This window comes from Battus philenor, unplaced genomic scaffold (genome assembly GCF_028537555.1).
Source record: "Battus philenor isolate CCGP_79_NKW_IND1 unplaced genomic scaffold, ilBatPhil1.0.hap1 SCAF_11, whole genome shotgun sequence".
NCBI lineage: Eukaryota > Metazoa > Arthropoda > Insecta > Lepidoptera > Papilionidae > Battus > Battus philenor.
The window spans coordinates 6653977-6672052 of NW_027181673.1; the positions used below are offsets into that span (position 1 = coordinate 6653977).

The 18076-nt window shown below is 30.2% G+C and overlaps 1 protein-coding gene across 1 annotated transcript; it reads right to left on the reverse strand.

Annotated features, from left to right (window-relative positions):
* Positions 1-7568: 7568 nt before the first annotated feature.
* On the reverse strand, positions 7569-17567 carry GlcAT-I (Glucuronyltransferase I). Its single transcript, XM_068772454.1, has 5 exons — positions 17163-17567; positions 16387-16540; positions 14406-14537; positions 13391-13612; positions 7569-8799 (listed from the first exon to the last, which is right to left on the reverse strand). The coding sequence occupies exons 1-5, from the start codon at positions 17348-17350 to the stop codon at positions 8635-8637; spliced, it is 861 nt and encodes a 286-aa protein (XP_068628555.1). The 5' UTR covers positions 17351-17567; the 3' UTR covers positions 7569-8634.
* Positions 17568-18076: the final 509 nt, after the last annotated feature.

Consider the following 18076-nt stretch of genomic DNA (forward strand, 5'->3'; position numbering starts at 1 on the left):
TTAATAAGTCTTCGAGTGTACGCGACACGACCACTTGAGGCAATAGAGAAGAGTTAACCTACACTTTAAAAATTAAAATTACCTACAATTTAAATTCGTAATGTCTAAAACGTGTAAGCTTGCGATTAAATTTGTCTATTCAAATTGAAACCGCACTGAAATCAAGTTTGAATATTTATGAACTCGCTTGCTTGACATATTACGGGAAACGTATATTTTCGTTTGCAATTCGTACCATTTCATTTGAGACTTATTTTAAAGGTTTCTTTTATACTTTACTAAAAAAAAACTTTTTTTATAAAAATACCTATTTATCATTGTATAAACAATAACTACAAACGTTTAGTTAATAAATTATTACGATAATTAATCAATTATTACGTAATAAATTAATTGTTAAATTCAGTCTAAAATATATCTTTATGTAGTTAACTTTTCTTCATATTCTGCTATTTATAGAACATTGAAAACTGGTGGCCCTGCGGTAGAGGACTGCGACTCGCGATCGTAGGTTCCATTCCAGGAACACAATTTTATATAATTTACACTTTGTAATACACAAAATTTATAGGATTGCCACTGCTCACGAACAAGTTTTCAAAAGATGGGCAGCAGCGTCCTCCGCGTACCATAATACCACACTACGATCGTGAACCCGCCTGCCTAGTGTGCCGATTATGGTATATCATAGATATCTTTGACGAAGGCCTATGCCCTGCATAGAGCGTCTATGACCTAAAATAACTAATATATAGGATAGGCAAAAATAAAAATAAAATTACACAAAAAAAACATTACATAACCTATGGAAATAAAAGTATTTACTTTTTACAAATTAAACATTAGTATGTATTCAAGTCCTAATTTTTTCATCGACATCCAACTTCTTAAAATGTTGCAGTTATAAAGCAGAAATTACTAGTTATATATATATATATATAAATATATATATATATATATATATATGTATATACATATACATATACACATAAAAATATAACATAAATATATATAAAAATTCCTCTAAAATTTCATTAATGTTATAATTATTCAAAAAAGGACGATAAGATATCATTTTAATTCTTCTTATCTTCATCATATTTTTGTTTCTAAAACCTATTACACTTAAATTGATGGGTTTAGTGATCAAATTTGCATTATTTATCGATTTCATCAGTGAAACAATACTTATTCTGACTAAGAAATATCGTATGAAAAAGTTTACAGATCAAGAATTGAATACAAAATAAATGCAAATAAATATTCTTATCTTCTTCCCTTTTAATTAAACTTAAAAACTCATATAATCCCTGACATCCATGTTAATGCAATTTGAAATTAATATATGAGATAAAAATATCTAAGACAATTTCGTGTCTATACCTGGAAAGTAATTACTTCAATACACCGTGAACCTAAAGAATTTAATATATAAAAGAGATACAACTTTATTCCTTCTTCCTGGGAATTTTGTAACGTAGCCGATAGAGTGAAATATCCAATAATGTTACGGAAGCTGCCTAAGCTGTTTTCTCTCAGAAAATGTAGTACGTGATTCACTTAATAGAGAAAGTTTCAAACGTTTCTTACGTGACACTGTTTACATTCTGCATTAACAACCTTCTTTCATCTTGTTATAGCTCTGCATTCTATTGTTCCAATTTCAAAATTATAAAATACAAATTTTATTTCATAAGGTCATAAACATAAACTTTAGGATTTGTTATTGGCGAATGCAGTGCCGATTCACCTCAATCAGTTAAGATTATTTAGATATAAGCAATAAATTTTATTCCATAATTAATTGCATTTATATAAACAAATCTACACGGTAGCCTAAAATGAATGGTCATCAAAATAGGCTACCATGGCTTGATGCCAATGCTATTAGAAAGTTGGCGGAGAAGCAAAGGTAACTACAACGGTTGTATCTTTTATACAAATGTTAACATATTCCTTCGTATAAACTATTTTTATAACCTATCAAAGTGCGTACGAGCGTAGCACAAGTTATACCTATCTAAAACATAAGCATGCATCTTATTTTATAGATACTCGTATCACAGTTAGAGAAGTTTTTACAATAATTTTCTTCTGCTCCAGAAAGAGACTAGATAGGTGACTGATACCTGTATCCCTTGTAATAGTTTATTATCTTTAAGAATACAATGAATTTTCTTCATTTGTCACAACAGATTCCTTCAAAAGTATACCTTTTGTTGTTGCAAAACTTGAACGTACATATGTTATCGCCCAATTCCTAACCCGCAAGTCCCAATCAACAACACACTTGAAGCGAAGAGAGCATAATCTTCTTCCTGATAGACCACGGACTTAGAGAAACGTTTAAAATGCATGGGTTGACAATCGTGACTACAAGTCATTATATGCCGCGCAACCGTAAGGGGCGGCTCTAGCTCGTGTAGCGCCCGTGTGTAATGAAACCATGGCGCCCTCTACTCCTGACCCTCCCCCCCGCGGCTATAACTATTAACTTTGCCGTCGTAGCAAGAAAGTTTTTTCATATTTCAACAAGCCAATTTACAAGTAGGTATAGCTAACAATATGGTATTAGTTACGGCCTTTCTTCTTATGACGGCAGAATAACACTCAATGCTCCGCGCTGTCTGGTCACTTCTAAACTTTAAATACATGAAATAAGGTTTATTTCGAGTTGAAACAAAATTGTCCGCCCATAGGGCCCTCGCGTTGGATAACTGCCGCCAACGCGCTAGCTGGCCGCTTCTGTCATATCATTCTTGTACCATGATGGTCTAAGACCATGCTCTTAGCTGTCGCAGGGAGCGCCGCGGCGCCCGTTTGCATTGCACACCTTGCACTATAGGTTAAGTCGCCCCTGGCAACTGTGTCAACTCTTCATTTTATTATTCTCGCAGATGTGTAGCTATATATCTTTGTCAATACAAAAATTCTTTTTCTATTGACCGGACTTTCGTAACTCTCCAACTGGCCCCTGCAAGTTCTTTTTTCCCTTCTCTCAAGGATCGAAGGGAGGTGCGTAGGCTCCCGGAGGATCCTCGGCCAGCATTAAAGCCAGCCTTCTCTGTCTTCTTCAGTTGAACGAACTACAACAGAGGCTCGATGAAATCACTAGGCTCGAAGGCCTGATACAAAGGGACTAAGACTTGGGCTTCCTTTCTTCGATTATACTCCGTCAGTATTCCGACTCGAGAACTATTTAGAGCGCTGATCTAGTCTTGGTCGGTTGCTACTGTCTAGCTAATAACACTACTACCACTTCGAAGCGTTAGAGCTAGAAGTGGCTGACTACACTCAAAAAACTTGCTTATATATAGTATGATTAAAGGTTGGCGTCCCCTGTGATATTTGATCCGGCCTCGCTTCCGACGGTTGGTTACTGAATGGCAATGATGATGCTTTGCAGTGTAAGTGGTTTTATTGTCGTCGCGTCGTCCGGAAACTCGAGTGTCTCGGTCTCAGAACGGAACAGCGTATGAGTATACCGGATGTAATTGTATTGTAGGTGGCAGCACCTGCAATTAGTGAATTTGTTTGAGTGCCAGTGTAGTGATTTGATGTCCGTGTTAGTAACGGAGTTATCGTTGGTACTTCCATGTCGACTGGAGTACCACCAAATCAAAGACATTATTCTGTATTTCGTTAAATACATTCGCAAATTATGGATCATTCGAAATTTTATTTAATCTGCATAAAAACGAACATTTATCCTTTCTTAAATTTTTTGTTAAAGGATAATTAATAAGTAACGATGATATAGCAAGTGCACATTACATCGTCACGAAATAATTAAAAGGAGTTCGTTACACGTTAAGGAACCTCTCGACTCCTCCGATAATTGTGTCAATAATGCATAAATTTAAAGGTAAGTGTTGTATATAAGCGTTAAATCACACTTCAATTATTTAGGTCACTAAATGAAGTTTGAAAAGTTTCATGACTCGACGCAAATTATAATATTCGAGCCGGTGAACGCTAAGCACTCATCTTTGCATTAGACGCTTGAGAAAGTTGCACGCCTGCGGAAAACTAATCACGACTTCACAGCTTGTTGGGCGGATGCTTATGTAAACGTTTATTATATGAACTTCTCGCAGCCATCTACAAGTTTTGTTTTTGTTACAGGTTTCTCTATGATGTGGTTTGCGCTGCGTTAATTACAGATAAGAGATTGCATTAATAGCTCGATGAAAGAACACATGAATATATACTTTTTTAATTAAATATCAACCATATAGCTGCGAAAATGTTTGTTTTGATATTTATTCAAAATAAATTTCCGAAACTAATGTTACAAGATAAAAAAGTACATAAAACTTAAAAACTGTTCTTTGTTAAACGTAGCGTTGACGAATCTATAAATCGCGTAGCTAGCGCTATATTTAAAGAATAAGCATGTATAAAATTTACGTTGAATTTGAAAAATAATTTTATACAAAATTTTATTTAAAACACATTTAATAAAAGAACGTTACAGATAACATTTAACCGCCACAACGGTGTTTACAAAGTTAGTTTAGCAGGTTCCAACAGAAGAATACCATTGTATGTCGTATATTTTTACGGAGAGGAGAACTCAGCAAGCGAAGCGTATCCACATGGTGGACAGACAACCTTGTTAAAGGCGTCGGAAGATGCTGGATGAAGACCACTAGGACCCCTAGGACCTAGAATGGAAATCTATCATGGAGACCAATGTCCTGTAGTGGACGTCCTAGAACCAAAATAATAATAATATTAGAAAAATATTAACAAGTATGAATTTTTCCCATTCCACCGTCACTGCATAAGTCAATCGATTCAGTAGTTTTGTACACAATCACATTTGGTGCACTATTTGAAGACAGGCGTTTTCGTCGCGGGCTAGCGCGGTATTCAAAATTGCCGTCAAAATAACTTTATAAGGTTTAAGGTCACTAAATGTTGAATGTTCTTAGCCTAAGCCTCTTTAGTGACTAACCTTGAAGGCTTCCTCGGAAAACTCTTTTTGTGGATTCATTAAATATTTCTACGGTGACCGCAAAGCTCTCTGGTTGTTTAGGTGAAGCCCTTCAATAAGTCTGAATATAGATACAGTTGTCCCAAACTGACTTGCTTTTTATGGACCAGTTGCAGTAGTTACATTTGGGTAAATACACGTTCATTCATACAAAGTTGACGATAGTAGAAGTAATTACCATAAAAATTCTATTTTAGGGTCCAATCTAGTCGTTAATATTGACAAGCAAAGTTATGTAAATATTTACAAACAATTTCACTTATTAATACAGCACATGTGTGTATATTACAACGAACATATTAACAAGTTCATGTTAGTCGAAGAAATGGCTTTTCCGTTTTTATTTTTGCCCACATCACCAACCCAATTAGTGATGGATAACTTCCAGTTTCGTAGAATCATATCTTCGACTAACAGTATAACAATGTCTTTAGATTTCCGAACGCTTTGTCGGTTCAAGCGACAACTTTCCGTCTAATATAGAACATATTGTATTCTGTATTATATCACTGTTAACAATTGAGAGAGGTCACAAGTTCACGCCGACACGTTTCATATGGAAAATAGGATGACCTGTAACTAAAATTTCAAACAAAACTATAGCAATAAAACAATCATAGATTTTTAGAAATACTTTTATATTTATAAAACGTTATAATGGTACGAGATTGTATTTACAGTTATAAATCAGATTCAGGCAGTTAATTTGGTGTTACCGAATTTTAAATTGTAGTAATAACAGAAAAGTAAGAGAGCTTGTTTTGTGACAATGTTCTATAAAATGCAACAAATCTTAAAAAAAAATTAAATGATTTTTCATACAAAATTTACTGTTTCCTATGTAACACAAATTGTTACAAAAATGGACGCACAAACAATTATTAAATAAACTTTTAGCTTTGAGCTCAATGTCATGCAATTAGTTCAATAAGAGAGCTCAATGAAAGATAAAAGTATTACATAGACTCTTACTTTAATTAGATTCTACCTTCTTTAATAGACCAGTAGTTTTTACTTAAACAAAACAAAATGAAACATAAATAATTCGTTATTGTACCTAATCAAAATCATTATTAATATTTTTTAAAATTTAACAATATTGCTTCAAAATCATAGTTTTTATAATCTATAGAGAACATGTCAAAATCATGTGTTCCCGCAGTGTTACAGGTTTTTGTTCCTAAGAATACTCCCGTAACTTTTGGTAACATATACATGTACCAGTATGTTTCTATCAAATAACAAATTATTGTATACTTTTTCTACCAACTAATGCAGACAGTCCCTATACAGGACACCTAGATATAATATTAATATTAAATTAACTCAGTTAACTACATTATTGCTTAAACAATGTACATATGAATAAGTACAAGTATCTAATAACTACAAGGGATATGTTATTTTATATTGTTAGACCGACTCAGGCTTGAGCAATAATACATCTAAGAAGTTATTATGCTGAATAAAGCTTAAATCTAAAGGAATATATAAATAGTCATACATTATAGCATAGAAACAAATCTAGGCCGGTACATGTGATTTTTAGTAATATTTTTAAATGTAAAAAAAAATTAACTGGAATGGTTTATAATAGGTTATCAAATATTGATTTTAGGCCATGTATATTAACGAAACAAATATTACACATAAATATATTACAAAGCATAAATTGCTACCAAATTTATTACAAATTTAGAAAGTAAATGCATATACGGTTAAAGTAAATAAAAATATAAAGTAATAGACTACAATTCATTAAAACATACCTAATAAAATAAAAATTAAATAAGTAAACCCAATTCACTTGTACATTTTAAGCACAAGGTGATCAAAATGAACAAGTGAAAAATACCTCCACCAAAAAATGTAACAATATTGCACCTACTTCGTCAGTAAACTATTCAAAATTGTGCCTCAAATAAATTACAACTCAAATATACATACATTTAAACAGAAAAAGAATAATTAAGTCCCTTTCAAAAGAGGCAATATAAGTAGGTTGAGAAATAGGCGATTTTGCCTTTTCTTCCTGCAAACTATGCTATTATTATAATTACTATATATAACAGCATTATAAGTGGTCAAACTTAGCCAAGTAATATAATTTGCAAAATATCGCTACTTGATTAAAAGAGATTTGCTTCCTGGTAAAAAAATTACAACGTAAAATTATGACAAGCCAATATCGCAATACAATAGAGACAAAATCAAGCCAATGAGAGATAAACTCAAAACTGATTGTTTTGAAAAGGATTGAAACAAATGTTTAAGGATTAAAATTCTTAATAAGGATTATATGGAGCAGTTCAATAATGGTCACTTAATCAATATTAGTCTTATTATTTAATCTCAGCTTTTAGTTGGTGAACTTTTTTTCTTATTTTTTGCTCTTTTTCTTACCAAACAACTAAAAAATGTTGTATACGTGTCGACTAACGAGTATTTGTTTAAAAAACTAATTTCTACCTGAACGAATTTTACAGATATTAAAAAAAAATTAAACGTATTTAAAAAATATTCTCATTTACATAATTCGTTATCAAAAAACAAATCTAAATATTTTTTAAAGGCTTTTATTGGCCTTTAAATTATTTTGCCAATGAAAAATTCAAATAAAAAAATTGTTAGTAATGATTTAAATTTCTTGATTTCTGAATGATATTTAAAACTAAAAATATATTTCAATACTAAGTAAACACAGATGGCTTTACTATCTGTGTTTAACTCTGTATCTATACTATAAAAGTATTGATAAAAGATATTAACATGGGTAGACACTGTGATAAACTTATTGCACAAAGTGTGAGTTACCAAGCTGCTTCGGTTCTCAATGTTGCCATATATCTGACTAAATTCAATATAAATTCCCAAACATAAATTATGAACTAAACTACATTTAATCTTACAAATAATAAAACTTTTTACCCAACAAGGGTAAATATTTGAATAAAATACTTTTTAGTTGAACATAGAGTATTGAAAAATTTCGACGATATATACATACACCGAAAATAGAATTTAAAAATAAAGGCTAGCATTTCCTAAAGTAATAGAATACTATAATACTGATATATAAAAATCCCAATTCACTGGTTGTATGACAATTGCACAAATATTTCAACTGAAATTACTAACATCACAATATACAGCAAACCTTATAATTATAGGGAATTTTATTTATAAATATGACACCTAAAACATCAATTCGATGATAAGTTACCAGTAGAGATCGTATGTATATCAGAAAAATCGTAGGATTATATTTATTTTTTTACTGTAAATATTCATTACTGACCACTTTTAGATGTTTACCATTGCATATTGTATTTTTGAATCGACATAATTTGGGGATTGATAAATTTTAATTTTCTTTTAGAATAAGTGTTTAAAAAGACGTATATCGATGTCTCGAAACTTTAGAAAAATGTGGTTATTTGTCCGAGCAATTAGACGTTCTCTCTACTAAATACACACGGCGAACATGAGAATTTTAGTAATTTCATCCCAAACAATTTAATACATTACAAATATTCGAGTATACTCTCTAGCCGACTTCCACCACTACGTACTTAATTATCGCTAACAGGAATCCAATGTGGTTTAATACTACCATAGGTGTTATTCAAATCAAATTACACTTCAATATGGCCGTCGGGCAATGGAGGATGTTTTAGTTTCTTTGGGTTGAGTATCGACGGCGTCTGAGTGCGTGTATGCCACACATACACTTTAGTGCAATTTTCCGCTAATGGCTCCAATTCGTCTTTCGTAGTGACGTATTTCAGAATTTCGCTTTCCTGAAAAAAAAATACAAAATAATTATTTTAAAATTTAATGAGTGATTTTACTTTTAAAGTTGTGTTGGTGTAGAAGCATTAAAGGGGGTTAATGAATAACTCATTTTTTTTAGTAAATACAACCCCTTGCTCTTTATAAATTGGGCACTCTTAAATATGTAAAATAAATTGATTTTTTTGTACAATAAAGTCTACAGGGACAGATAGTAGTAGTATAATAGTCAATTATATTATATAGTCATTTGAATTTTAAAAACGCTTTTTCGTGCTACTGGATTAGTTGTTTCATTATTTCTAAAAATAACAGATAACAGATAGAATCAAATTATAATCAAAAATAAGCTATTTTTAATTTGTGGAAGCTAATAACTTATGGCTGCACCAAGTCTACAAGGGCAGATAAACAATTGTAAATTTTATTATATAGCAATCCGAATTTAAAAAAATTATCTCTGAAACCATTGATATCTGGATAAGGTGTACATTAATTGACGACAAATGCGCTATTTACCCCCCTTCAAAGATTTTACACCTGCAAACTACCAACCTGTATATAAACGGAAAAAATATAAATATATTATTATTGTTAGCGTATTATTAAAATAAAAGAACAAAGAAAGGTCACCGTTACTCAGCTATGTACTGATTATACATGTAGACGCAAATTTAAAATGAGATGCATTAATATTTTTTTCGAGATCCAAAAGCCATATGTACATTTGTCTTTTTTGTGGAAAAAATATTATTCATTACATAACATTGATTATATTTGAATTTACAAAATATTTATACTTTACATAATATAACTTCAAAATGAAATAGATTGTAAGTAGAAACATTTTAAAATATTTCATTATAAACTTGTAAAGTTAAATAAGTAAAAAAGTAGCTGTTTCGGCTCATACACGCCTACTGCAAGGCAATAGATCTTCCCAAAGATATGTTTGGGAGGAAATGATATAACTGCCACGCTTGGCAGGCGAGTTGGCGATTGCAGTATAGTATTTTGCAGGTACGTAGACGACGCTGTTGCCTTTACTCTAGAAACTTGTTTATGGGTAGTGTCAATCTGATATATTTAATGCATCAGGTTTGAATTAAATAAGATTGATTGTATCCTGGGAATCAAATTCGCAGCATACGATCGCAAGTCTTAGTAAGACCGCTGGGCTACCATTGCCCACTGATAAAAGTAAATAGCTCAATCATAATCAACGTGCTAATAGCAGTAGCTCATAGAGGAATCATTTTTACATCCAACTGTCGAAATAAATAGTAACTACTAACTTATGAATTTTATATAAAGTAATAAGTAAAATATTTGCAGAGTTATAACAATATATTACCTAATGAATCATACGTGTTATCAGTTCAATGTCTTTCAGCTACGAACTAACGATTTTTTTTTTACAATTTATTTATAATATCTGTCAAATAAGCATTTGAACAAACACAAAATGTTTTGTCAACAATGTTTTAGTGTTGTTTTTTTTTTCTCACGCCTTCTCAGATCTAGTGGCAAATACTTTTTATAATATTTATATTTTGTTTTGATTTTAGATTACTTTATACTTCTTCTATTTCTTACTTTAATATCTAGCTTTCTTTAGTGTAATAGAATATGCTTGAAAAGTTGATGCTATTAAATCTGAAGAAATATGGTTTAATTTAGGTTTAATGTTTTTTGTGTTTGTTTACTTTTTAGTGTCAAAAGTAATTAATTTGTAAGCACAGTTATTGATTAATAAGTATTGCTTTTACATAATATGTCAATTTAGTGAACTGTTTATTTATCATACATAGTTATTCAGTTGTATAAAATAAAACAGCCGATTACTTTTCTAAATTAACGCTTTCAGAACTATTAAACCACAAAACACTAACTGTTATTATTATATATTTTATATTATTTATAACTTAATAAATTATGTTTTGAAAATAAACACGATGTTTAAAGACAAATAAGATTTATATTAAATTAACTGAATAATTTTTCTATTATTTACACTCCATAAAATAGTAACACTTGTTAATGAATTTAAAATATTTTTTTTTCATATGGGATTATTGACAACGACCACTTATATAACTCATAAGAATGCCAAAAGAGACTACTTTGGTAGAAACTGGAACCATATTGAGCTACCCTATGATGCTGTGACGACCTTTAGTATAAAAGATCGTAACTACATAACACTAATTTTTGAAGTTAGTAAACAAACGGACATTAACTATAATGGCATCCTTAAAGCTGCCACAATTCCAAACGTGCCATGATCTGATAAAAAACCACAAAACATTCGGATTTATCTTTTGTTTCTTGCTTTTAAAATACAGTAATAGCAATCCGTTCTTAGACTTTGTTGTCACTTAACCCTTTACATTATAATAGGATTTTTATAGGTTTTCGTTTAACGAATATCTTATATTTATTACATAATAATGAGATATTACGCGGAATACGGTATAGATGAGCCCCTCAAAAGGTTAAGACGTAGGAAAGGGGAGGTAGGGTTGTGGGGGAGGAGCTAGTTGCAGACAGCGCAAGACCGGTCATCGTACTGATTTTTGGGGGAAACCAGACTGCAAGGCACAGTGCAGTGGGCGTTTATAATCTGCCATGATAATGATATGCGAATGTACTTTATACGGAACACTTGTCCACATTAATATAGTACAATCGTAGTATTACTATTATTAGTTAATCATAATTATATATAAATAATAATATAACGTCCAGGAAGTCATTGATAAGTGGTTAATTTAAAATTGTAACGAAAGTGTGATAAAAGCGAACGATATCTACTTCACGCTCTGACCTCCGCTATGGACATGGTTCAAGGGTTATCAATATTAATAGACATAAATTCATTTGGCCTCAGTCACACTTTGTTTATATGCACCTTTAAGTGATATACACATATGGATAATCTGGTCTATTGTCAGTCATTGAACTCACATGAGATAACATGTATATATCTATGTATTACGAAAAAAGTTTTATAAATAGAATTACAAGTTTATTTTATTCTGGAACTCCCTGCTTGAATACATATGATTGAGGTATGAAAAACAGTATAGTATCCCCTAGGATATAGCGAAACCATCTTCTGGACTGGACTTATTTTTATTTTCGAGATCATTAAAACGTTATTAACTAATGGAACAAAACTACGGTGAACATGTACTACCGACCTTGAACGAAATAACTATAAATAATTTCGTAATAAATTTCTATCTAGACGAGGTAAGAACGAGATGTATAACAGGGAAATATGTCTATAACCTACTGAATGATTCAGGTACGTTAAAAACATGAGCTCTTTTCTGAAACGGAATTCTTAAGCAACATTAGACCAATTTAAAATGCTTTGCTTTGTTAGGAGGCTTCCCTTAACCTGTTGTTTTGGACTAAAGACCATGGACTGGTAAAACGTCCCCAATGAGACTGGATATTGAAACTTATTTTATGTTATTAGAATACGGGACGAATCAAGAGAGCGCTTACCAACGTCCACGCATCACATATAATATTAATCCACTTACGTTAACACAATCATGACGTATTATTTATTTACAGTTACATACATTGCAGGCAATGTAATTATATGATTCAATGTATGGTATAAAAGTACTACATTTTAGTAAAAATACATTACATATCTTCAGAATTAACAACTAAGTCTAAACTTGCTTGTGTTATCAACTGATATTTTTTGTAATTGGTAATGTGTTAGTGATTGATTATTAAAGATTGTATAGAAATCATTAAAAATTTCTATGTTAAAATAACAAAATTTTGTTTATTATTTTTTTACATTGTTATTGTTTGGCATTATGGGTATGGATTTTTGGCATTTATAGATTCTGCAGATTAGTTTACACAACAGTTTATACATCACATGCAGTGTGTACCGGAATTTACCGGACTGAGCTGTTTGGTCAAAGGACTTTTATCAGACAGAGAATGTACCAACCATGTTTAAAAAAGGCGGGTTCAAACTGTATATATAAACATTATTATTTTTGTTTAAACTGTTTATGTTTAGGCAGTGATGTGATTTACAAGAAAAATACGCATCCGTCAGGGAGCAAACTTAGATATGATCAAAAATAAATGGCTAATCACCAAAGTATAATTTTTAGAGAACATGTCTTTTATTCAATGAAACTATATGGTGATTGGTTATAGGTGTAAAAACTTGACTGAAGACATTAGACGAAGACCTCTCCCCACAAGTCTTATTGGAAGTCTATGGAAGAGTCCAAGTCCAAAGTGGACGTTCTACAAGTGAAATGATGATGATGACACAAATAAAAACGACAGTTTGTTGTGGACACTTATCAAGCAAATAAGCCTTGTAAGTTAAATTAAGTTATTGGGGAGCTAAATCTGATTCTGGTATTTTAGAATTGTCTGGTATTTTCATCTTGTTACATAAAAATCACTATAAATAATCTAAATTGAAAAATAAGGTCAATCAATAAGTCTATTCTTTACATAGCTAATTAGTATGTTGGTAAAGAATAAATAGATGGATAATATGTATTAGATCGCAGAACCATTAAGAATAAAGATAATAAAACTCACCTGAAAACCAGACTGCACTTTTCTTGAAAATTTCGCTTCTGGGTGTTCTATAAACAATGTAGCGTTTATAGCGAACCCAGCCATATCAATAGGGAAGGGTCGATATGGCTTCCATACAGCATTAAATCCAGATACTTTCCCATCAGTCACTAGAGGCATTTCCACCCTCATCCCTCCCACAATGCCAACTGGCCATACACCGACTTTAGTAATTTTGCGCATCTGAAAATTAAAAGTTATAAAGTCATTCAATCTGAAATTTTAGTTTTAAGATTTTTGGTTCAGATTGAATCACGGCAGTTCTTATTCTTCTGGTGTGGAACACAAGGATGTTTAAAATGCTTAATTTGCAATAGCAATACCTTTCCTAGCATAATAATTGTTATTACAAAATAACTTAACTGTGACACAGTTATTTAAAAAATATAAATCTTAAATAATAATCTAAACCCAACATTAATAAAATTATTCAATACTGAATAATTTTATTATTGCTATATAAAACCTTTTTAGTGGATTATATATATATAATCTTCAATTTTGCAATGTTTAGAAAAATATAATTTAGGAAAAATTTACTAAAATGTATTTACTTTTATAAATAATATCTAAATCTATTAATACTCCTTACCTTTTTAACTGCAATCAAACCATTTAATTTATTAAAAAAAAATTTATATCATAAATCATATACATAGTAATTAGAATAAAGATAGATTAAATGAAATCACAATGGTGCATGCAAAAATTTAAAAATAATTACGAAAAGCTATAAAAATAGAGTGGTTTTTTTAAAACACCAAATCCAACATTTTAAAAGTTTATTAAAATATTTCATTGACATAAATTTGATTGCCGTCATTACCAAATAATTTTTATCCACAAACATGTCACTTATTTAAATTTTATGTAAACTAATTTTAATACTTTTTTTTCTACATATGCGAGAAAAATTAGAGAATTTAGCAGAAGAATATAACATATGCATAACATAGTTTAGTTATTTCTAACTTACCTCGTCGAAAACTTTGAGTGAATATGTATTATCATCATCCATAAAATACACAACACCTCTTTTATCGTGATTTTTCATTAAATGTTCACGGAGCCAGTTCAATGCTACATTACGTTGTTCAACTCCACTCGCCTGTAATATCAGTTTTTTAGTCATTTAATTGCTACTAATATGATAATCCTGCCCTATTTCCTGTGACCTTAACATGAATATTGCGAACACATTGCAACCGTTTAAAGTTGATTTCAACATCTTTCATCTCAGAATACTTATTAAGACATACAAAGAAGTTACATAACAATGTAAATTATTTAGTATTATATACTATTCTTGACCAAACTTCAGTCTAGTTTATTTTAAACTTAAAATAATCCTATTAAAAGTCACAAACAGACAGCATTTACTGCATTATTTTTAAAATTTTTTACACTATTATTTGTAAATATTATAGATAAATATAATAAGTATAGACTTCAAAAAGAGTCTATTTTGTTAATTTATCTCTTAGTAACTCATTGAGCCCTCTGCATAATTTCTTTCTAGCAACATATAACTACATCAAAACGAGAAGACTCATCTAATTTAAAAAGTAATCAAATTTCTAATTATTGCTGATTTTTGCTTTCTTTTCCAAAACAGAAAATAAACAAATAGTAATTTAACAAATTTGATACTTGTATATGTACATTAGGTATTTGCAAATTCACACTTATCATAAGAATTTCTAGATTATGTAGCACAGCATTTATTGATTATATAACAGTAGCACAGCAAATAAATATCATATTCCATTTTGTTCATTTTTCATATGTACAGTGAATATTTTTGAAGAAGGAATTTGGTGAAGTTAGTTCTGTTGTTACCTAAATTGTCAATCCAAAAATGAATAGCCAATCTAAGGTTATATATTACTTTATTTGTGTCAAACCTAACCTTGAACTAGTATGACTTCTACAAAGCCTATTAAGAAGCTTCAAAACATATCAAAGCATGCTGAATTTATCTGCATCTCTAGTTCTTACCGTCTCAAAACATATAGACATGTTTATAAAAAAAACATAATAGGCCTTTATTCATACAATACCTTAAACATAATAATTAAACTTTTATTTATATTCTATTGTTTATTTGCCTGATTTTTTCTAAACATTTTTGAATACTTTCCATTGTTATATAACTGTCAATATGTAAATACTTCCTAATTACTTTATCAATATTTTCAGGAGAAAATACTTTTTTTAATGCCCTGAATTGTTCCTATTTATGCTTTGGTATTCCAAATTGAGGTTGCAGAATTTTTGGCACCTCTAAGCAGTTATCTAATTCATTATTAAAAGACAATGGGGCTGGATGCTAAAACTTTTAACCATCTAATTCAATTGCTATTCATCTGGTTCCCTAAGGTATTGAACTATAGCTTAATTTGGTTATTATCAAATATTTTAAAGAAACTAAAATATATTGTGGCCTTTCAATGTAAGCATTAAAATTGCTCCAAAGCCAGCTGAGTCAGTTCACTTAGTTCACTCTTCAGACAAGACAAGTCAAGATGTGTACATTGAATTCTGTTATAAAACCTTTTCTTTTTTAAATCAACATTTTAATTTTTATTTCTGGATATGGGCCACCTCAAGAGATTTCCAATAAGACTGATCAGTGGCCTGCATCTTGCATTTTCCGAAGACCTCATCAAGATTTTCTGTCAAACATAGAAGTAGTCACCCTATCCTGTAAGGCCTAGCCACTTCAACATGCCAGTCTACATTGTTGGTTACTTATGTTCATGTAAAGATCTCATCTTATATCCCAAGCATAGCCCACTATATAGTTCAAGGAGTAACTGTAGTATTTTTAAAAAACCAATATTTAACAATTCTTACTGAACATCAACTTTGCAGGCCAAGGTAATAGTAAAAGAACAAATTACAACTAAAACATTGAAAAGATAATTAATAAAAATTAACTGAAGCTATATACTTACTGTTGAATGTTTCGACTTATGTGTTTTCACATTGAGGTGTGTATATTTAAGCATAGATTCTTTTAGTAAATTCTCTACTAATTTTGTTTTTGCATCTGCATCCTCAATGACAATCCAGTGAAAATTCTTCACCAGCATCAGAGTTTGTGACAGTCTATAAGAAGTTTATTTTATTACCATATCAAAAACATTATACTTAATTTTAACATTATCATTATTTCAGCAATTTTTAAGTCATCTAAAACATTACATGCCAGTAACTTATGGTCTTTTTTTTCTTATGATTAATTGAAATATTATCTATGGGAATATTAAAACAGAACAATTGATTGAATATTTGCAATTTCAACTTAATCTATAATAATGCCATTAAAGCTTAAAAAGAATAGAAGTCTAAATAAATTCACCAAATTACTATAATTGTTCTGTAACATAAAATTTCTCAAATTTGTATAAATTTATATTAAACAAAGTTATAAAATTTATCTTTTTATGTATATTTTAGAACAACAGTATAACCAGCAAGTTTATACTGTTGCATATTTTTTATTTATTCTTTGTTTTTTGGTTATCTTTTTTAAGCATACATTAATATTGACAACATTAATATTGTTTAATAAATGATTTTTTTTTAATATTTGAATACTCTTATATTACATTAGTCAAGTCAAATCAAATAAAGTAAATCAAATATAAGTGCCATTGCCAAATCAATAAATGCTAGTTTATGAAGAAGTGCAAATCAAGGGCAATTACAACACGACAAACGTTCTTACCTTGTGAGATCTGCCTTTTGAGCAAGTCTTGCATACGTAGGAGTAATCCCATAGATCGTTGGGATGTACGGAATTATCTCAGGCGTAAACTGGCATTGAAACGCAGGCCTACTATTAAACAAAAATAAAACAACAAAGAATAACATTCCGATAACAAAATATTGCTTTTTGATGTTCACAAAAGGCATTTTATTGTCACTTGATGTTTTCCGAGAAACAATTTTAAGACCGCACGACGAGATGCGCGAATCTTACTATATATTATTTTATCATTATTATAACATGATATTGGAAATAATTTAACTTCTCCCGGTTACAAATTAAAAATTGATATTAATAATTAGTTGAGTATAAATGATTGAAGGAATAATTAATTTTGTAATATCGTCACGGGATAAGAATTGTGTATATTCTTTCTCCGTAGCCGTGGCTGGCAGTTGACATGTAAAAAAATGTTGCCATTGGTAAATGTGAATATTCAATGCTTATTTGTCAATTTTGTATCGATTTTATAAAAAAGATTTATAAATCGATTAATATGAACGGATTAAGAGTTAAGTAAATTTTATGTGTGATTGTAAACGAAGAGTTTTTTTTCGTACCCCTATCTGAAATAAAGTATTTTGACAAACTTAAAGACAGTAAAATAATTTGGCTGCCCCAAAAATTTACCTTATTATTTAAAAATGAAATAATCTTCTTGGAACAGTATTATAAACACACAAATTATTTTAAGCATGAAATGTCATAATTTTTGTTCAATATTTGGTGTATATTATATCTTCGTGACTGTTTTATGTTAAAGAAAAAAAATATCCAATCCTCCCTTTAAGTAACATCAATTCATCAGTTAAGAAACATCAATTCCGGCTTACACTCTTCGTTTATTTTATGTTATATGTGTATATACAAAT

Excerpts from the sequence above, each read along its gene's own strand:
- GlcAT-I (XM_068772454.1), bottom strand. The coding sequence starts at position 17,350 with ATGCCTTTTGTGAACATCAAAAAGCAATATTTTGTTATCGGAATGTTA. Across the intron at positions 14,538-16,386 it reads ATAAGTCGAAACATTCAACA|GCGAGTGGAGTTGAACAACG; the intron begins GTAAGTATATAG and ends CTGATATTACAG. Across the intron at positions 13,613-14,405 it reads CACTCAAAGTTTTCGACGAG|ATGCGCAAAATTACTAAAGT; the intron begins GTAAGTTAGAAA and ends TTTAATTTTCAG.